At 39.9% G+C, this 22885-nt stretch overlaps 1 protein-coding gene across 1 annotated transcript in view; it reads right to left on the reverse strand.

Annotated features, from left to right (window-relative positions):
• The window catches only part of LOC114890266, a 458648-nt gene extending 437113 nt beyond the window's left edge, over nucleotides 1–21535 (reverse strand). Inside the window, exons 1-2 of the mRNA XM_029213703.1 lie at nucleotides 21511–21535; nucleotides 10007–10110 (exon numbers count right to left, since the gene is read on the reverse strand). Coding sequence (XP_029069536.1) covers nucleotides 10007–10020 — 14 coding nt within the window. The 5' untranslated portion in view covers nucleotides 10021–10110; nucleotides 21511–21535. The remainder of the gene's footprint in view (nucleotides 1–10006; nucleotides 10111–21510) is intronic.
• Between the last annotated feature and the right edge of the window lie 1350 nt (nucleotides 21536–22885).

Genomic DNA, 22885 nt, shown 5'->3' on the forward strand with positions numbered 1-22885 from the left:
AGGATACAACTAGCTAAGGCATAGAAAGAATTTGGTAAGGCATAGTTTACAGCATAATTCAAAATATAATTGCTTTTGCAGAGTAAAAGCATAAGCCAGATGCAATTTTTCCAGAGGGATTAATTAACAACACAATGTTGGCCCAATCCAGTTCAAGCATGTGGACATCCCAGGAAGTTACCTCAGATTTTAAAACTTGTTTGAAACTGAATTCAAGTGCAACACCCTGATACAATCAAATGGCCACTGAATGACAATAAATATAGATCTTCAGAGGTTTAATTTTTAAGTGTGAGATTTTATTTGAAATCAAATTTATATTTTATCATTTATTGTTGCATTAACAGGAGAGTTAGTGCATAATAACGTCAATAATTCTTTGAAAGTCAGTAAGAAGAATTGCAGGCTGTCAACAGCTTGAAGAGCTTATGTCAGTCATAATGACAGAAGCAATTCACAGCCTTCCCTGCTGGACACTCACAGAATGTCCAAAACTGACATGCTAGTAAATTCTATTTTCTTTGAACTTATACTTTATCCCAGAAAATTGGTGTTTTATACCACTGGGATAACAAAAAGCTGCAACTCTTCTACAATGCTTTCTCACTTCGAGGCATGTGACACAGATGGCGTCTCCATCCTGAGAAAGGCTTGAGAAAGAAATGAGGGGATGTTAACCTCGTTTTCAAGTAGACAGAAACGAAAAGGTAACATTTTTTTCTCTCTCTCAGAAAAGATCAGCCTCTCAATTAGGTACTTCACTGACACTGTATTTCTCACAAATGTAAAATTCTATATATTCTTTTAGTCCATCTGAAAAGCTAAAACTTCTCACCAAACTGCAAATCATTAGCAGAAAGTGACATTTATGAAGTCCTAGATTTGCATAACCGTGTGCTGAAAATTGATAATAAGCTATAAGGGCAGCTCTCTCTAGAATTACATTCACATATTAATGTTTTTAATCATAGAAGGGATCATATAGAGATAACGGCAATTATCTGAACAGTTGCTGCAATCACCAGCAAAAGCAGTAGCCCTGAATACACACGGTGTGACCAAAACACCCACAACTCAGTACCAGTAGTTATATGCAAAAGAGTAAGAAGACACAGCCTGCCACCCATTGCCTGTTGTTTATAAAAGAATGCTTTAACAATAAAAGACTGAATTGAAGAAGGTCAGAATATGTCAGATTAAAACTTAGAAGAACTTGGGTTCTTATAACCTCAAGCCAGCTCTGTATATGCTGCAACCTTCTCCTCTTTCCTCTGGCTTCAACATAGTACTAACATTGCTTCCTACTGACGATTTATACTCCAAGTCATGGTGACCACTGTATTATCGGTGCCTGTTGTATAATTTGAGGCTATCACATTAGGAATTCCAAAGAAATGGCTGCTGATTCCAGAATTCTGCAGACACAACATAGATAATTTCCTTCTCCCTATAGTGTAAATAGACAAGCTAGAGTCCAGATGTCCTGTCAAGGAACTTATTATTGTCAAAAAATGCAAGAGTTCCAGTCAATAATACCTTTGACACTTCAGAAGAGCAGCTCAGTAGTAGTCCTGCCCAGAATGGTCAGTTCCACAATGCCAACAGAAAAATTGATAGAGGCAAAGAGTTTGTAGGTCAATACGCTAGGCTGATGTTACACTTGCCACCTAAAGTGACAGGCGACTGACATTCTCTCCACAGCTGCTTTGAGTCAGTAAGTGAAGCAGTATGAAAAAAAATGGGAGAGACTCTTCTCATCCTATTAGAGCTTATTAATTCTTAGCAGATACTCTGACTTCCCACTTCTATCTCTGCGGAGAAATTCCTAAACTCTGAGCAATGTTATTATTCCTTGACTATGATCTTCACTTGGACAGCAAACAATCTTAGATAGTATTTTTGAGCTCCCCCCAAATGAAGGTGATTTAAGTTGCTATCAAATATATTATGGTAGTAAGGTATGAGCACATACTTAGATATACCTCCAACTGTTTTATTTTGCCACAGGGAGATGCTGAAAATTATAATTATCCATGAAAACTTCATAGCAATGGAAAGTTTTCCTGGAAATAAGCAAGTATCCATCTACCTGACAACACTACACTTAAATTATCCCAAACTACCCCTTTTTTTTTTTACCAAATTGAGGAATAAAAGATTTGAATCTAGTTATCCCAACAGTAAGCATGTGTCTTTGTCTTCTTAAAAGTCTTATGAACATTTTATTGTAACACAGGTTGAAACTCATTTCTATGAATATTTCATAATGGAAAGTATGGCTCATGTAATTTTTTTTTCTACTTTGCAGCAATTGGTAAATTGAGTTCAAGATCTTCAGCTAGTTAGCAATTATTCTGCTGCTGTACTTCATGTAGACAACGGCATAGTAAGGTGGAAAGGGGCATTAGAAGCACAGATAACTAATAGGTCTACTTTGGGAAGTGTTTAAATCACTATTAACCTTCCAACTCATAATTTCTTAAAAATTGTCCCTCTGGAATATAATGGTACAAATGAAGCTCAAGAACACATTGGTCACTTAATAACCAGAACTGAATAAGTAATCGAGTTTAATTCAAAATTCAAACCAAAACACCTCTACAGAAGCCCTAAGAGCAAGGCATTCTGGGGAACACAAAGGAGGCTGTGTGCCTTAATAAGCTATCACAAATAACTGGAATACAAGGTCCCAAGCCATTTAACTGGAGTGCAGAGGAAGCATTAAAAAAGTGAGAGATCATACTTTTTGCAAGCACAAGAAAAGTGTTGTGGAGGATTTGACAATGGGAATAAAACCTGGCACAGGGCTTCCCTGGTGGCACAGTGGTTGAGAGTCTGCCTGCTGATGCAGGGGACACGGGTTCGTGCCCCGGTCCGGGAAGATCCCACATGCCATGGAGCGGCTGGGCCCGTGAGCCATGGCCGCTGAGCCTGCGTGTCCGGAGCCTGTGCTCCGCAACGGGAGAGGCCACAACAGTGAGAGGCCCGCGTACCGCAAAAAAAAAAAAAAAAAAAACCTGGCACAAAGGGTTTTTCTAGAAATTTGTTTAGCTGGTAATTTATTTCTCAAAATGAGCATGAAGAGAAGATAATTCATATGAATAAATTAAACTTTTAGTAGTCCATGCAATCTTTTCAGCAAAGAACAGGCAGAATCATTCAATTCATGTATTTAATCTTCCTCTTCCTATATCTCCCACTAATACTACCTGGTGCACAGTGTTTTTTTGTTTTTGTTTTTTAATCTAGCTGAATATAACTGAATGGATAAATGATATATTTTGATATATTCATACTACAGAATAGTACACAGTAGCTTAAAAAACAGACATGTTTACACATAGTTAGACGAATAAACTTCCACAATATGTGTTGAATGGAAAAGCCAGTTGTTGAATGCTGTATACTGTATCATATTATATATGCCAAAACACTAAGGAGGATTCGTTATAATTTACATAATTATCTTTATCTAAATTCTAAGACCCTAATGCTCAATTGACTTGAACCTCTAGGCAATAACTTTGAAAACTTGGTATAGGCCAACCCAAGGGAGACATATCCTAAGTTTACAAGATAGGATTCAAGCCCAGGAGCGGTATTACCCTGAGAGAGAGTCAGGAAGGCAAGGACCTCCTGAGAGAGGCGTTGCTCATTCACTCTACCTGAATACCGTATCCAGGAATGACCTGAAAGCAGAGGCTGTTCCCCCCACTGCATCTGTGGCATTCAGCTCAGCTCCTGACAGGTGCTCTAAAAGACACTGGCAATGTTCACTGAGGAACTGTGAGAGACTATGAATTTCCTGTCTTGAGTCCTTCTCCACCTATTCTCACAACTTGCAAGTACACTGGCCATCATGTGTCCAAAGCATGCTCTATTAAATAAAATCAGAGGAAGGAGAATGATTAAAAAGGTGCTGATAGACCAGCAATTACCAAATAGAGTCTACAGAAGTCCTGTGATCTTCTCCATTCAGAAAAGAAGTCCAAGTTTGGAAAAGTGCAAGAACCCATCACCCTGTCCTGGAGAGTCACAATTCACATACATACATAGTTAAACACACTAAAAGTTCTGAGAAGTCATGTAGTAACAGAACCTGTTGAACATTGTTTAATTTCTCTCTAAGCTCCACTCATGTGCCCCTTCGACATATCCAAAGGCATCTAAGCCCTCATGTGTCAAGAACTGAACATATGGGTTATATCCCCAAACCTGATCTTCTCAGGTGATGCCTAAAGTGTGCAAGTCATTCATCTAGTGGTGCAAATCAGCAAGCTCAATACCACTTTCTCTCATCCTATACACACAATACAACACCAAATCCCATCACCTCTACTTACAAAAAGGCTCTCACTTCTGTACACTTTTCTCAATGTCTGCCGTTCCCATTGTAGTACGTACTACATTATCTCTTATCGGAACTACTGCTGTGGTTCCCTACCCAGTACTTCATGTCCATTCTTGCCACCTGTTAGTATCAGTCTGCCTGGGCTGCCATAACAAAATGCCATAGACTGTGTGACTTAAACAACAGAAACTTTTTTTCTCGCTGTTATGGAGGCTGGAAGTTCATGATCAAGGCGCCTCTTTTCCTGGCTTGCAAATGGCCACCTTCTTACTGTAGGGCCACTTCTTACTCCTCACGTGGCCTCTTCTCTGTGCACAGGCTGAGAGGAAGAAAGAGCTCTGTTGCTTCTTCCTCTTCTTATAGAGACCCCAGTTCTATAAGATTAAGGCCCCATACTTATGACCTCAAGTACTTAACCTTTATTATTTCCTTACAGGCCCTACCTCCACATACAGTCACATTAGAAGTTAGGGCTTCAAACATATAAATTTGGAGGGTCACAATTCAGTTCATACCACCCCCTTTTACTCTAATGTCCAACTGTAATCAAAGTGTTACTTTAAAAATGAAAATCTGATCATGCCACTCTCCCTCAAAAATGGTCTTTAAAAGAAAAAAATCATTGATGCTTTGCTCATTCTGGCTTCTGTTTACCTCGTTACCTCCCTGTGTGCGCTTCTGTTACAAAGACCTTCTTTAAATTTCTCAAACATCACGTTTCTGTTTATCTCAAGTCCTTTGTACATGCTGCTCCATTTCTGCATTGCTGACTTCCCTCTTCTCCCGAGAAGGCTTCTCTGGCCCCCAGATACTCCAAAACTAAACAAGACCTCCTAAAATAGTCTGCTATAATGTCTTATACGTTTTATTCCTTAGAATTATCTCAGTTAGATATTATATATTTGTGTAATTAGTTGATTAATGTCCTAGTCCATTTGGGCTGCTTTAACAATATAGACTGGGTGGCTTATAAACAACAGAAATTTATTTCCCACAGTTCTGGAGGGTGCAAGTCTAAGGTCAAGGTGCCAACATGGTCAGATGAGGACCCCTTCCTAGTTCAGAGCTGGTGTCTTCTTGCTGTGTCCTCACATGGTAGAAGGGGACAGGAAGCTCTATGAGGTCTCTTTTATAAGAACACCAACCTCATTTATAAGGGCTCTACTCTCATGACCTAAATCACTTCCTAAAGGCTTCACCTTCTAATACTATCACATTGGACATCAGGATTTCAACTTATGAATCTGGTGGGGGGTGCGGAATACTAACATTCAGACCATGGCAATCAATGTCTGTTTTCCTTCTAAATCATAAACAACATGAGGCAGCAATCATGTCCATTTTGCTCAACATTATATTGACAGCATCTTGCACTGTGTTCACCACATAATAAGTAATAGACATTTGTTCAATAAATAAATAAATGTACCCAGAATTCCTTTAATTTACTTGAAAAAAAGATTACAAGGCCTACTTATAAATATTTTGCTTAACCAGTATTATCCAGAGCACACTTCAGGAAACATGCCAATTATCTAAACTTCCCTGGGATGAAGATATGTCCTGGCAAGTAAATCCATAGGAAGAAGGTCACATATCTGCAGATATGAAAAACAGAAATCAGAATCTGATTAGGAGAATTTTATACAGATTCTTGAAATTTTTCAGATGGATTCTAAAAGGATCTCCTACCCTCTTTCTCTTACATCAACTAATGATCCTGTGATCAAAGTCCTATTTCTCAGGTATAGGGACCCACATGTGTGTGGTTCGAATTAATTATGATACGTTTACTTGGCTCTAACAATAGCTATGAATGTATATGTGTATGATTATGATTAATTAGGGTGCATGTGACTATTTGCCTGGATCTACATATGGAAAACTCCTCTCATTGCACTAGGGGAACTTTCAAAATAAAAGATTTTCTGGAAATTATGATTTGTGCATCAAAGAGTACTTTTTAGAAGCTAATCTTAAAGGTCCTGCCAACTCTGAGATACGATTCTACTTTTTGTACTTAAGAACTAACACCTCAAATAGATGCATGATATATTAAGACCCTAGAGAAATATCATCAAGGATGTCTTTGGACAACAAAGGTACTAGAAGATTCATTCATGTAAGTGCCAAGAGAATGAAGGTGCTGCCATTCATATAGGTAAACTGAGTTGCCCGATGTCTAATTCCCAAATACTAATGCAAATTCTATCTCTCAGAATTACCTAGGGACTCATTTAAAAATTAGTAGAGAAAAATAAAGACTGAAAGTCATTGTAAAACTATGAGTCATTCATATCAATTTATGGTATATTATTGTCCTATATTGAATCAGGTGGCAGAGAGGTCTGGAACTTAAGATCATAAAACCTCACTAATTTATTTTTCCAAACTCAGGATAATCTGTATCTAGCTGATTGTAAAGTTTGCTTTTATTTAATCCATCAGAAAAGGGCTTGCTAAGCAAATGAATATCATATACAAGATTACAAAGATAATGTTTATCCTTCTTAAGGTAAACTTTTCAAGTACTTAAAATCATTTGCATATAAGCAATTAATATGCTCAATACAAGAGATGCTCGTGTGTTAATTAGAGTAATTCCTGTGGGACTACTACTTGGCAAGGCTTTGGATGTGATTAAACATAAATTATGTTATATATAAATGGTTGAATACAAGCAACAAACATTTAGAAAAGTTCTGTTTATTTACCAGTTAATAGAAGATTGTTTCATTTCATTATTTCTAACTTCTGCATGTAAAGATGCATATGTACTAGTCAGATCAGATACGATGTCATTTATACTTCTGAAAATTTTAAGTTCAATCTTCTCTAAATATCCCTTAATTCAAAACTTTCAGAACTTCTTACTGGCCTTTCTCTACTTATTCTGAACTAGTCTTCCAATGAATGCAACACCTACTGGGGTCTGAGCCAAAGCAGGCTCTGCAGAAGCAGGCTGCAACGAACGGAGCCTCACCCAGGCACCACCTACTCAACAACAGGTCTGTGTCTTGAAATGATGAGTCTGGTAGTCCTGGATGAGGCCTCCTCAGCAATAGAAAGGCCCTCTAAATAAGATGTCCTTGGGAAGTGTCATCTACCTTATTCACAGCACTGTCTTAAAAGAAAGACTTTGGATGCTTAGTATACCTTAAACTTTAATGACAAATCCTTAGAGTATTCTAATTATAGAAGAAAACGACAGGAATGAAAAGACATGGCTAAGGATGGAAACAAAAATCAGAGAGAGTCTAGAAAGAAAAGCAGAAAGTGGGACTAAATCAAGCTAAAACGCACACCAAAGCAGCTACTGAACTCTTTAGTTCCTGCAAAGATGTACATTTTGACAAACTGAGATATCAACTCCAAAAAACCTGACACCATGTCTCACATATTTAATTGTCCAAAACCATTTCTTCTTTTCTTGGGCATTAACTCAGAGCAAGTTTTCTGGAAAATCAAAGCAAAACAAAAAATAACACTTTTGTGTTTACCATTCCCTTTCCTCCCTCCCTCCCTCCTTTCCCTCCCTTCCCTTCCTTCCCTCCTTCCCTGCCTCCTTCCTTCCTTCCTTCCATCCATCCTTCCTCCTTCCACTTGTCCCTTCCTCCCTCAAAGATACATTATATCTCCCTGAAATGGAAACTGTGCTGCGTCTGTAACATAATGATGAATGAAAGCACTACAAAGTTGATTTTTATATCAGAAAAGGGAATAGACCCAATGAAAATTGTGTCATAAATAAAATTTGTGGAAATGACTTGTAAGTTATAAATGCAAGCATTATTATTCTCATCCAGGGGCATTCAATACATTCCTGCTGATAAAGAATTCCTAAGTGTTCACTAAACTTTCAATGTCTTTCCTGTCACTTATCACTGACAGATGCCGTAGGGCATTTTGTCTAAAATTTAATAAAGTCAATGCTCATCAAGAAATCAATTAAGGGCTTCCCTGGTGGCGCAGTGGTTGAGAGTCCGCCTGCTGATGCAGGGGACACGGGTCCATGCCCTGGTCCGGGAAGATCCCACATGCCGCGGAGCGGCTGGGCCCGGGAGCCATGGCCGCTGAGCCTGCACGTCCGGAGCCTGTGCTCCGCAACGGGAGAGGCCACAACGGTGAGAGGCCCGCGTACCAAAAAAAAAAAAGAAAAAAAGAAATCAATTAAAATGCAAGCTGCCTGCAGGCCGACTTCTTCCCTAGGTGATGAGCACGGTGTATTCTCCTCAGAGCAAGCATATCTCTGTGATGATTAAGCAATTCTCAAAAGTTGTGGGTAACCCGGTATACCATCCATGACTGCCACAGAACACTAATTAGTTCTTCCAAGCAGAATTCTATACCAACTTATACATGCTACCCATCACTTCTCCTTCCCCAAAACATAATGGGGTGTTAATGACAACACTGGCATTTTAAGGGACAAAATAAAGGATTTTTTACTACAGAATTATGACCAATGACTGTATACAAATGACACCCAGAGGAAACAATGAAATACCTGTGTTCTCAGTCAGAATGTTCGCTGCTAATAAACAAACAACAAAAGGATCTCAGGGGCTTCCCTGGTGGTGCAGTGGTTGGGAGTCCGCCTGTCGATGCAGGGGACACGGGTTCATGCCCCGATCTGGGAAGATCCCGCGTGCCGCGGAACGGCCCGTGAGCCATGGCTGCTGAGCCTGCGCGTCCGGAGCCTGTGCTCCGCAGCGGAAGAGGCCGTAGCGGTGAGAGGCCCGCGTACCGCAAAAAAAAAAAAAAAAAAAAAAAAGGATCTCAGGAAACACAAGTGTTCTGATGTGAATGTAAATCATCATCGCTAGGTTACAAGCTCCTCAAATAATATTTGCATAGTACTTGACATTTTCAAAACACCTTTATATATATTCTCAACTTGATATCAAAGCAAACCTATAAAGTTATACTTTGCTATTGCCAATTTAGGCACAAGAAAATGGAAACTGAAAGAGGATATATGACTTGTTCAAACTCAAGGAACCAAGTAGAGGCAAAACTGGGTTCAAACTCAGAATTTCTGACTCCGGATAATCCACTTGTCCCATTCACCCATTCTGTTGTCTCTGTACAACAACTCTATAAAACATTAGAAACTGTAAACTAATTTCAGGCACGGTACAAGTTCAGTAGTCTTTAGAATGAATAGTTCAGTACTCCCAGAATTCTGGATTGAGAATTTTGAGTGGGTCCATTCAGCATGAGAATGTCAGTGATAAAGCCTTCTCTTTGAGTTCAATTCCTGTGCATGGAAATCTAAGAATATCAATTTTATCTGGCCCATAACACTTAGGGCCTATACTGAAAATCAAAAGGGTTCTGCTCCTCTAGGCCTGGTTCAAGTGCTGAACTTGTAACAAAGCAGAATCCTGGGCCTCATCCCGAGCCTATTAAATTAGAATCCACATTTTCGAAAGGTCCCAGGTGGTCCATATGCACATTAAAGTTTGAGAAGCATAGCTCTGGTGTAAATCTCACTGGAATTTATATTCCAGTAGATTCAGGGTCCTGCCACTGTCAGAAGCTTGGGACTGTGGGCCAAAACTCTCCTAAAACTATGGGCCAAAACTAAAACTATGGGCCAAAACTATGGTGATTAGATGTAACTCTAGATTCAGCTTCTCACTTTATACTCACATGTGTGTCAGCATGTTTCCCTCTCAAAGGAATAAGGAGAACACAGTGGTCAGCCAGAGCAAATAAAAGAAAAGCAGAGCTGAAGCTAGGTGACTTCACATTTTCTGCAACAGAAGATTGAAGAGAGAGCATAAGAGAATTGGCAGAGTGTTTTAATATATTAGAAGTATCTTTGTTCAGAAATAATGGTTTCTTGATTAATGAATTCCCTTATTACCAAAGGACTGAAGTACTACCTGTTGGTCCCAGTCTTATACAGTCCTAAAGAGTAGCATGAGCTAGTCTGTAAGCATCAACAAAACATATTCCATGAGTCATCTGGAAGCTTCAATATATACTTTACATCTAATTATGATATACTTTCTAGATGATGCATATTATTCTGAAATGGTAATCTGCCTAAGGAAAACAAATAAGTCAGGAGCCTGCATCAGGTTTCAAAAGTTTCTATCATATACAACTAGAAGGCGACAGTAATTTTGGAGATTTGCTCTCAGAATCATAAGAGCCTAGAGTTAGGAGCAAAGCAGACATCTCACATTACAATGAAGTTGCGAATAACCAGGTGGAGCATCAAGTCCGGGTCCAGCACACCTTTAGGAACTGATCAAATCTGGTGTCAAATGAACACCAACTAACTGGAAGATCCAAAAGGAGGGGTGTTGCAGTTAACTTCCCACAACTATGATAACTAGACCCTGATTGGTGTCCCACCTGGCAGCTTAACCCATTTTCTTGGCAACCAGTGAAATCCATTCTAACTAAAACTGCTCATCATGTAAACAACATGGCCCAAATCAAACAAAATCCTGCTTAAATTGTAAAATAAAAGTTCTTTAAAGAAAAAGCAGATATGGGAATTCCCTAGTGGTCCAGTGGTTAGGACTTGGCACTCTCACTGCCAGGGGCTCCCGGTTCGGTCCCTGGTCAGGGAACTAAGATCCCACAAACCGCATGGCCAAAAACAAAACAAATGAAAAAGCAGATGTGAAAGGAAAACGAAGTCCCAGGAGGAAGCCCTGATTGATATTACATAATTAATAAACGCTTGTTTAAAGATCGTGAATGAAGGAAAATCAATTAAACAACAATGGAGGCAGTGGCCATCACTACTCGCACGCCAGGTTTCTATCTAGAGTCCTCTTTTCTGCTTTCATGTGTAGGGTATTTTGCTTTCACAGCAGCAATGAGGCTCACCAAAGTCAATGACGGGGAAAAATTGTTATCTTCCAAGCATCACGCTCAAATGGGTAGCATACACAGAATGTATGATACACATTGTTTTAATTGCAGCCAGTTTTAGTGCACTGAAGTGGAATCTGTAATGCAGAAAATTCAGAAGTAAATTCATAACTGTCACAAAACTTCCTATAGTCAAGCATGTGCCTTGAAAGAGGCAAAGTTTTGTCTGTAATTGAAGGAAGGAATGCAAGCCAGGGCACATAAAGGGATACTTATGCAGTAGGAAGAGGAGTGTAGATGGCACTAGAGTCTTTTGGGGTCATATCAACACACAATTATCCAGGTCACCAGCTATAATATCACCTAGATAATATGAGATCCACAGATATGGATACCTATACCCATATCCATATTTATGGATCTCATATTTTCTAAACACTATGTAAAGCTTTCAAGAGCTATCACAAAATTCAGGATTGGAAAACTATTAACATCAAGAAATATTTACTGAGAACCTGCTAAGTAGAAGGCACTCAGGAATATCAGTGGTAGAAGTAAGATATCTGCATTAGCTATAAAAGCAACCAAAGTCATGAGTACTTCTTTATGTTCCATTTAAATCACCTTTGAAATTACATTCTGTTGGAGAAAATGATATCCTCACTACCACTTATGCATTTTCACATGAACCTAACTGTATCAGTCACAGGATAGTCTTCGTTAAATAAAGAATAATTAGTTCCTTTTCTAAAATGGATGCAATAATTCAAAAGAATAGTAGCCATCATCTTTTGGGGAAAAAGTGAATTAGCAAAAGTCTGTTCGAACTTTCAACATGTGATATTAGTAATGGAATTAAGAGGTAACCTCTTTGGGAAGAGGTTAGAGTTGAAATGGGAGACAAATTTACCAGAAAGAAGAAATCAGAGCACTGGGTGTTTCTGTATTCCAAAGCAGAATAATTATGAAGGCAATATATTATGATAAAATATCTGTAGCTCCCGTGCAAGTACATAAAGAATTACCAAATTAGAGCAGGTTTATGATTCATCCAGGATAGTGTTAGGTCTCTAAATGTGGTGGCTAGTAAATGCTTACTTGTTGAGCTGAAAAAGAAACCAAACGCCTATCCCTAAGGCTGTACATTGCATATTTATAGTAAAGTTATTCCCCAGTGCAAGGTCTTGTGTCAAAACAAACATTTTTGTATAGAAAACTGTTTAAAAATCTGTTAGTAATAAATCTAAGGTCTAGAAAAGATACAAACCAATAGCCATAAAATTTTAAAAATTTTCTTCATGTTATAGGTGTATTGTAAAGGCATGGAAAAGGAAAGAAGGAAAGAGATGTGGGGAAAGAGAGGCAGAAAGGAGGGGAGGAAAAAAGTCATTCATGTGCACTCTAGTGCCCCCTGAATTTCTAAATTAAATTCAAAATAAAGGTTTCCAAAATAAAGAAATGCCAGCCAAAATGATTGTTAACAAAAGCGAAATCATCTCTGTTACAAAGTCAGCTTATTATTTTTTTCTAAGTTCAATTCTACAGCCTATAAGTGTGACCACAGAGGACATAAACTTGAAATGAAAATAATGCGTTTATTAGATGTATAAAGGTGAAGCACATTACAGCAAAAGAAGATGACATTGCTGAGAGAAGTAACTGAAATGATAAGGAAAAATGAACAGGGGAGGAGAAGAAAAGAACTGGAAGAAATGGAGCAGGAGAACATTATTTCGTGTACATTAAAATTAAATGTAAAAGGATGACAGTAGTTCTGATCTTGTCAGGCTGAGATATTTTGGTGGCAGACAGTAATAGAATTATAAGCAATTTGCAAACCACAGGTCAGCAAGCATGCACATTTCTCCTCTTTTAAGATCGTTAATTCAAGTTTTGTTTTTTTTTCATTGAGAAAAACAAACTCCAAAATATCAGTTTCATGAATCCCTGCCAAAATCAGGAGCAGTTTGGTCCCTGCCAATGACAGACAGTTCCTGCAGGCGGCAGGCAAAATTTGGCAATGGCTGCGTTGCCTTTGATGGCACCTCCATTTGATAGCACCCTTCCTGGAGCTATCTTTCGTACAGAATGCAGATTGCCTCCTTCTCCAGGCTTTCTCTCTGATTGAGCAACTGCTCCCTGTCCCCTCCCCTGCCCTGGGTGCAGCCCTCTGGCCTGAGGTTGTCAACTCCACAGACAGGATCCCTCCCTCACCCAGCTCTCTTTCTGTAGGTCCACATGACAATGATCTGCTTCTACCTCCTCTAGCTAATACCTCGTCCTTGCTCTGTGCCAGGAATGTTGACATATATTAAAACATTAAAAAATACTTCATCCTCAAAACCACCTTATGTGGTTGTTACTATTATCAACCTCATTTTACAAGTGAAGGACTTGAGCACAGAATGAATAATGACTTAGGCAAGTCACACACCTGGGAAAGGATCTGCACTCAGGGAAGTCAGGCCCTAGAGAGTTCTCTCTCTTCACAATGACATTATATAGCACCTGTTTCTTCTCAAGTATTCATTCATCAAACCATCATTTATTTTAGCATTATTACATGCAAGTTACTGTGCTAGATGCTAGGGAGTATATCAATGAGCAAAAAAGATACAGCACTTTTTCTTGGGGAGCTAACAGTCAACTTGGGGTGATAGACAAAGGACAAGTGACCCAGTATAGTGTCACTACTGTGGAAGTGTTCTAAAGGGAAAAAACAAGGTTAGACAGAATAACAGTAATTTTCCAAATTTGCTAACGAATAGTCCTCATATTATAAAGCTGAAAACTATATATTAAGGGAGAATTAAGAATTAGTTAGGATGTAGGGGAAGGTGCATTCGTGGGAAGAACCGCACTTAATTCATTTTCTCCTTTTCAAAAACAGAAAGGGAAATAGCAACCAAATAACACAATATACAGAGTGTCTGTTTTTCAATGAAAAATGCCAAGTAAAGAGGTCTTTATATTGAAATCCACATAGCATTATCCTCCACTTTTGAAGATTTTTCCCCCTGCACAAAAGGGCAGACGGATTGCTCTGTTTCTGTCGCCCAAAGGCATGGGTAACAGTGACATCTAGTGGCACATAGTGATATAGGAGGGTGAGACAGAAATGCTCAGTGAGAGCTGAGACCAAAACCTGGGAACCATGGAGCTACATTTAAAGTTTCCTGATTTATGTGGCAACAAAACTGTATTCCAATGGAATCAGTGAGTCCTGTCTCCAAGAAAATATTTTTCTGGGTCAACATTTGGAAAAGTCACTTAATATTCACTGCTGGGGAATGAGAAGCCGGTAGTCAAATCATACCACCTCAGTCTTGGAATTGGAAAGGTGGCAGCAGTATTACTGGGATTTTTTTTTTTTTAAGCATTATCAATATGGCTACAAGAGGTTTTGCTTCTCAGATTGGAGAAAGGTAGCTGAATACACTTCTGAATGCCAACCCTAAAAATTATCCAAAGATATTAAATTTCACTTTTCTTTCTTTTATTGCTGTACTGATTATTTTCTCCTGTCAACAGAAGAGGCCACCTCAGGCTACTCGCTAGCAGCTGAAACTCTGGCACTCAGTCCTTTGGATTACACCTATGAGCTACACCGCTCTGCCCCTCTCTGCCTTGCGTGCCAGCCACAGTAGCCTTTTGTCTGGTTGCCAGGTCAATAATCTCTCTTGGCATCTGCCTTTTTCACCCCTTCCCTCCTCCTCCCCCTCCATCAAGAAATCTAATTCCAAGTTGGCAGGCAGAAGGTCAGAAATCTTTGAAAGCTGCCATTTCCACTGCCCACACTCAGGTCTCGCCTCTGCACATACTGCCAGGTGCCAACTTACTTTTCTCCCTCCTCCATAACCTCCTGTATCTCTGCAGTGCCCAGGTTGTCACCTGAATCTTGCCCTCACATCTGCTTCCCTCCCCTTCTTCAGCAGCAGGTCTGTCTTTTAATAGTAACATCCTGCCATGTCTGTCCCAAAGGCTCAGCACATTTTGTCATCCGTCCTGGGATCAGCAGCCTCTTCAGAGTTATCGACTTTGGGACTTGCCTCTGTCAGAGGTGTCCGGAGGCCTCAAGCTGGCCCACAGCATCTGGGGAAAGGAGAGCTGACAGTCCCCTGAAACCCACACAATCACATCTCTGAAAAGTGGGCCAAGCTAAAGCAAATGATTGCAGGCTAGTGTGACAGAAAAGACAAAGGACAAAGTCACACCAAACCCCAATAGATGACGGTTTTATTTCTTTATACACTTTGAAAAGACATATTCAGGGTTACTTTATTTTTTTTTAACATCTTTATTCGGGTATAACTGCTTTACAACGTTGTGTTAGTTTCTGTTGTACGACAAAGCTATATGTATACATATATCCCCATATCCCCTCCCTCTTGCGTCTCCCTCCCACCCTCCCTATCCTACCCCTCTAGGTGGTCACAAAGCACCCAGCTGATCTCCCTGTGCTATGCAGCTGCTTCCCACAAGCTATCTATTTTACATTTGGTAGTATATATAAGTCCATGCCACTCTCTCACGTCGTCCCAGCTTACCCTTCCCCCTCCCCATGTCCTCAAGTCCATTCCTGTCTTTATTCCTGTCCTGCCCCTAGGTTCTTCAGAACCACTTTTTTTTTTTTTTTTTAGTCAGGGCTACTTTAGAACAGTCTTTTTGCAAAAAAAAAAAAAAAAATTTAAATATCTGGCATGATTTTTGCCAGCTATGAAATGAAAGAATTTTTTTAAACACATGCACTGGGAATTTTATACCTTTTTTTGTTTTAGAAAGGGGATCATGTCAATGTTCAATTATGAAACTGCAAATTGTATAGAAATTATATTCTGAAAATATAGAACTTTCATCTCACTTGTTTTTAAACACTTATAGCCACTGCGCTATCACTATCAATTCTCCCCCAAAAGAGCAAAGTCAGAGCTACCTAAAAAGGGATCAAAAGAAAATGAGAGCAGAGAATTCCCTGGTGGTCCAGGGGTTAGGACTTGGAGCTTTGCTGAGGCCCAGGTTCAAGTCGGGGAACTAAGATCCTGCAAGCCACACAGCGTGGCCAAAAAAAAAAGAGAGAGGGAGAGAGAGAGGGAGATCAAAAGGCAATTATTATCTACGATAGAAATATCCATTGAGCAGAAGCTGAAAAAATGACTCCAAAATCTGTGAAACTAGGAAAATGTTTACTTGTAGCAATTCAGAAAAGATGGATAAATCACTAACTAGTAAGAAAAAGTGAAGTTACAAAAAAGTCTTTGTAGTATACTTTAGAGATATTATTACTTTTGTGTTGCTCTGTTATACATGTAACATAGTGTTCAGACTTGACAAAATTATTTAAACTGGGGTATATTGTATTAAGGTGTTTTTTTTTTCTTCCAATAGCAAAGCAGGAACCAGAATCTAACATTTTGATTACCAATCCAGTGCTATGTATACATTTATGTAGAATTTTTAAATATTAAAAGAATGTGTTATAGTAAATAGATGATTTTATGAACTGAATTGTGTCCCCCCAAATTCATATGTTGAAGCCGTTAAGTCCAGTGTAATGGTATTTGGAGGTGGGACCTTTGGAGATGAGGTCATGAGGGTGGGGGCCCCATGATAGGATTAGTGTCCTTATAAGAAAAAGAGAGAGACCAGAGCTCTCTCTCTCTCTCCACCACATGAGCACAGCGAGAAGATGGCCCTGGGACTAAGGCAAACCAGGAAGAAGATCCTCACCAAGAGCCAAATCTTCGGGCACCTTGATACTGGTCTTCCCAGCAGCCAGAACTGTGAAAAATGTCTGTGGTTTAAACCATCCAGTCTATTGTATTTTGTTACGGCGGCCCAACCTAAGACAGATGACATCTGCCTCACACACTTTTCCATTTCTAAAATAAATATAACCATAATCATGGAATCCTGACTATGCACCACTAAATCAACTAAATCACCTGATCTACCAAAATTGGCAAATGATTGGGAGAAAGGAAAACTCAGCCCTTTAAAAGGAAGCAGGTAAAGAGTAGAGATGGCATCATATAACCCTCTTTCATGGAGTGTGTAAAACGAAGAAAAGAGAATATAGAAACAGAGTGAGATGAAGAACGAGGTCTGGAAAGACTGACAATGATTACAAGGTTTAGATTTCACATACTGAGGGCCCAGGGATTGTGTTTGGAACTTGCTTTGTCCTCACCATGTTTTATTTGTGTTGCTAAGAAGATATTCAGCTTAAGATGACAGGAAGCCAGTATGTCATCCAGGGACTAAGGCTAGAGAGAAAGGCGTATGGAATGAACAGGCTTCTGCAAGCTAAAAGAACAATGGAAGGTTTCTCCGTCTTTACAATGTGAGTGATGGATCGATGGTGAGTGCTTGCCTAAGGCTGCAGCTCTCAAAGACATTTTTCATTATTCTTTTAAAAGTGGTGCATCAAAATAATTCTCTGACTCAAAAACAAAGAATTCACTGACACTGGTTAGTTTGGTTGAAAAAGAAACCACCATTCCAATATACCTGAGTTGAAATCCACTGTTTCCTGGTTATGTGACCTTAAACCAAGAAGTTAGCCTCACTGAACCTCAGTTTCAATCTTTAGTCTAGAGATAATACATGTCCGCAGTCTCTTACCTGATATCCTTGGGATCAGATTTCAGAATTTTTTATAATGTCCCAGACTCACAATGTTTGGGACAGCAATTAGTAAGCAAACATATTGATATTCATTCAGAAAAATGAAGTATCAGTAATCTACTAGATGAGAAAAATAAAATTTATTAACAGTTTTCTGACAGTTCAAGTTAGGTGTTGTCACCAAAATTACAAAAAGAACTTTCCAATTTAGAGCTTTCTGGATTTTGGAATTTGGGGAGGGCGACCCATAAATATATTCATCCTAGAGTGATTGTGAGGAATAAATGTTGGATAAATGACATATGGTGGATAGACAAATAAATGACAAATAAATGACATATTGTGGACAGAAACTCATAAGATTATGTACGATGGATTACAAATGAGAACCCAAGGAATGCAAGTACAAGGGAGATCTTTCCTGAGCATAAACTCCCTCTCCTAAGATAACCAACATCCAGTTGCCAAGTGACCTGAGAGGCACACTGAGAAGGTACATAGATCCCCCTTCTTCCACTCAGCATTCCCTTCTTCAGACCTGTATTTCCAAGCCCTATGGGAGCCGGCCCTTCTGCAGTTTGGGGAAGGAAAGTGTATATCAACAGTGTTTTCTTTTTTAACACTCCACCTACCTTCTAACTCACTTCTCCCTCTGTGGGCCCCCAGTGAAGAGGAAAGAGCTTCGTGCATTGCTTTACAGTTTTTAAAACATGTTGCCTCCACTGACTTCTTTAATCATTACACCAGCTGATCACAGGTCTGTCTTATTAACCTACTATTTGTAGTTAGTATCAGGATCTAGGTTCCAAACTTTCTGTATCCCCTTCAGATGGAAGACATCATCCCAGGATCCCTCCTAGGGTCCCGAAGACCCCTCTCTTCTCAGTTCAAAGCCCATGTCTGCTTTTCCAAGCACTAGTTCTTATCTCTAATCTGAAGAATGCCTCCAGTCCTGCCCAGTGACTCATTCAAAAACATCCCACATGCATCCCCTCCTCAATCCCCCTAGGAATCCACCTTTCCTGCATTCTATTACCATGCGTTTTACAATAGAAAATTGCTTTACAGTCCTAGCAGCAACAGCAGCCATTCAGCTACCACAGTGAGCAGAGATCTGTTCTTTCATGGTTCCTATGCAGCTTAACAAAGGTCACAGACACAGATATTAAATCTATCATTTATATACCCCAAATCACTACACAGAGATGTAGCTTGATTTGAATCTAAATTCTAATTTTTAAAAGCCCTAGTGACACTTACTAAGATAGGGGCTTAGGAGAGTGAACAATTACCATGGAAAAGCAACCACCCACACGAATATCTTATGACTCAGACATTGTATTTCTCAAACATCTTCTTTAAAAGAATATAGTAAGTCAGGACAGGAGTCATCATTTCAAATATTCCAGTAACTAATAACAGGCCTGTTACAGTTGCTATCACTTTTGTTTAAATTCAGAGCTCAACAGTTATGCACATGCACATGTGTGTGTATGTTCCTGTGTATTTGCACATGAGCATGTAAGCTTGATGCCTACAACGTACTTAAAAGCGTTAAAATGCAGTCTATTCCTATGTTGCTGAAAGGAGTACTTTTCTAAGATAACAGAGTTCTCCAAGTATCTCCTACAAGAAAGATTACTTTTATTATTATTACTTTCAGCAATATAACCATATTCTTATTATTTCATAGGCCATAATTCTGATCTGATACCAAATTGCACCTATGAGCCCACTCACTGTCCCTGTACCTGCAGTGTGTGTAGATTCCGTCCTCACGTTATATAATGCAGTACTATATGGCTATTGGGTTTCAAAACACCACATGGCGAACACTTGGAGAATTCAAAATTTTGTTACCATGGGGACAAGATGTTGGTCCTTCTCAGTGCAGTCAACACACTTCCTCGTTCGGAAAAACTATTTCCACAGGAAAATAAATGAGCTCAAAAACTGAAGCTTTTAGTTTTAAAAGAATGACTATTTTCTTAAAGTTCTGTATTTAATAGTGACAGCAGAACTGGGCAAGCAATGGAGAAATATTTAGGAAGCCTTGTTTTCAAACACTTATTTCTGACTTTTGTTTTCCTCGCTGGCTAGTACTAGGTGAAGGAACAGATTTCAAAGATCTCGTGCTGCACTTCTCAAGTGCCTGTCCGATGTGGTAGGTTACTAAGTGGCCATAAATCATTTCTCTTCCTTTTCCTATATCCGTTTTCATTTGACTTTGCAGCTCTTGCCACAAAAAAGTTGGAATCTATTCCCTCACTCCTTGACTGCGGCCTGACATTGTGCTTTGTCTGGCCAATAGAATGTGGCAGAGCTGAGAGTGTCAGTTCCATGCCTTGAGTTCAAGCGCCCTGCATTCTTCCACTCTTTCTTGGGATCCTGCCTACTTCTGTGTGAACACACCTGGGCTGTACTGCAGGCAGATGAGAGACGCTGGCTTAGCCATCTCCACTGTCACCCAGTCTACAGCCAGCCAACCCTCAGAAGCAGAGCTGCCTAGCTGAAAGACAACTGCTTGCAGACACCTAACTTAGTCCAGTGAGACCAAAAGAACAAACGAACCCACAGAATCACGAACAAAATAAACAAGTGTCTTAAGCCAGTAAGTTCTGGAGTGGTTTATTATGTAACAAAAGGAAACCATATACCATATGCTTCTTTGTTAGTTCTGTCAATTTTGAAGGACATATTTATAAACATGCAGCTGGGTTCTTAAAACCAAAGGTTAGTCTGGAGTGACATGAATGCCTATTAAAAACCCCAAGCATAAACAAATACATTGCCCTCACTCTGACAATATGGACAGCAAATAGTTTCCTTTCATATATGAATTCAGATGATTTTTATGCCTGATTCTGCAGAGTCTGAAAAGAAAATTTAACCCACATGAACAATCCCTCCCTCTCAATTGCATATTTACTGAATGAAATCACCTTTGCTCTCCCAAGAATAAGATAAGTATACTGCTATAGATTCTATGGAGAACACACACACACACAATGAAAGAGAAAATCCCATTAATGTGTCTACTGCATGCAAAGGAGTTCATCATCCTTATTCTATTTATCAGTGGTAGGTGAAATCTCACATAGTGGATAGTAAACAGTTAAATTTAAAATATCTTGGATTTTTAAATGTTTATCTCTAAAACAGCTTTTCCTTAAAAAAAAAAAGTTATATGTTGTTCTTCAAAGCTTCTTTTTCCAACTCTGTTTATGCCACCTTCCACTCTCTTTTCCTGGCCATGGGGACCCTAGAGCCATGTATTGACCTCACAAGCTGAAGGAACCAGAATTCCTGTGTCACTCTCATAGAGGACAGCTGCTCTAAAGAGTCATCCAGCACCTGCTTAATGCTGTATAAGCAAGAAATAAATCACTGTTCTGTACATTAAGATTTCAGGGCTTGTAACCACAAACCAGCAAAGCCTACTGTAATAAAGTATTAGGGCATATAGACATGCTGATAGGAATGATCCTGCAGAAAGGAGGGAAGGGCATTGATGCAGGAGAGAAAGGGGACAATTGCAGGAACCCATTTTCACAGATAAGACTACAGAGTATGTGAAGCTGGTATACTTGCTGAGGGAGGATCGGGGGTACTGTTTTGGTTACCACTATTCTGGCCCTAAATCACGAGGCAGATCATTGGCTGAGACTGTAAAGGGGAGTGCAAGTATGAGGACTAACCTGATGCTGTAAAACAGTCTTCTCGGGGCTTCCCTGGTGGCGCAGTGGTTGAGAGTCCGCCTGCCGATGCAGGGGACGTGGGTTCGTGCCCCGGTCCAGGAAGATCCCACATGCCGCGGAGCGGCTGGGCCCGTGAGCCATGGCCGCTGAGCCTGCGCATCCGGAGCCTGTGCTCCGCAACAGGAGAGGACACAACAGTGAGAGGCCCGCGTACTACAAAACAAACAAACAAACAAAAAATAAAAAAAGTCTTCTCGGGAAGAAGAGAGTAAATGTTGAATGTGAGATGCTCCCACAGGTACTGAATGAGTGTTGTTTTCCTTTAGCCGTGCTCAGCTGTTTGGCCACGGGCTTTATCCAAGTGGAGAGCGGGATCTAATCAGAGTGGAAGTTTTGCCAAGCAGGACTTATAAAATATAACAAAAAGATGAGGCACCATAAAAACAAAGGTGTAGAGCGGCCATGATTATGATGTGGGACCATGAAATCTGATCTGAGGGAAGATGTGAGAGCATGGTGCTATCAGCGAGCTATGTTAGTCAACATGGGCTACCATAACTAAATACCACAGACTGGGTAACTAAAACAAGAGAAATTTATTTTCTCACAATTCTGGAGGCTGAAAGTCCAAGATCAAGGTTTCTACAAAGTCTCCTCTCTTTAACTTATAGATCGCCATCCTCTCTCCCTGTATCTTCTCAGGGTCTTCCCTCTGTGTGTCTGTGTCCAAATTTCCTCTTCTTATAAGAACACCAGTCTATTGAATTAGTCCCACCTTAATGACCTCATTTACACTTAATCACCTCTGTAATCACCTTTGTAGACCTATCTCCAAATACTGTCAGATTCTGAGTATTGGGGATTGGGACTCCAGAGTCAGCACTTTAGAGGAACACAATTCAGCCCATAACAAGGGGATTGAAATGGAAAGACAAAGCGACGTCCAGGAAGTAAGATGCTCAAAATTGAGGTTTTGGAAGCAAAGGCCTAGAGTGTGATCAAGAAAACAGATGTCAGGGCTTCCCTGGTGGCGCAGTGGTTGAGAGTCCGCCTGCCGATGCAGGGGACACGGGTTCGTGCCCCGGTCCGGGAAGATCCCACATGCCGCGGAGTGGCTGGGCCCGTGAGCCATGGCCGCTGAGCCTGCGCGTCCAGAGCCTGTGCTCCGCAATGGGAGAGGCCACAACAGTGAGAGAACCGCATACCACAAAAAAAAAAAAAAAGAGAAGAAAAGAAAATAGATGTCAGAGGTGAGGAAAAGACAAAACAGTTGGGGATGAAGCAGTCAAGAATAAGGCACAGAATGAATTATCCTTGTGGATACTGAAATCACCAAGCTTGATGACAGAATCCACAAAGGAGAAAAATACAGTAA

This window comes from Monodon monoceros, unplaced genomic scaffold (assembly GCF_005190385.1).
Source record: "Monodon monoceros isolate NGI ecotype Baffin Bay Population unplaced genomic scaffold, NGI_Narwhal_1 Super_Scaffold_11, whole genome shotgun sequence".
Taxonomy (NCBI): Eukaryota; Metazoa; Chordata; class Mammalia; order Artiodactyla; family Monodontidae; genus Monodon; species Monodon monoceros.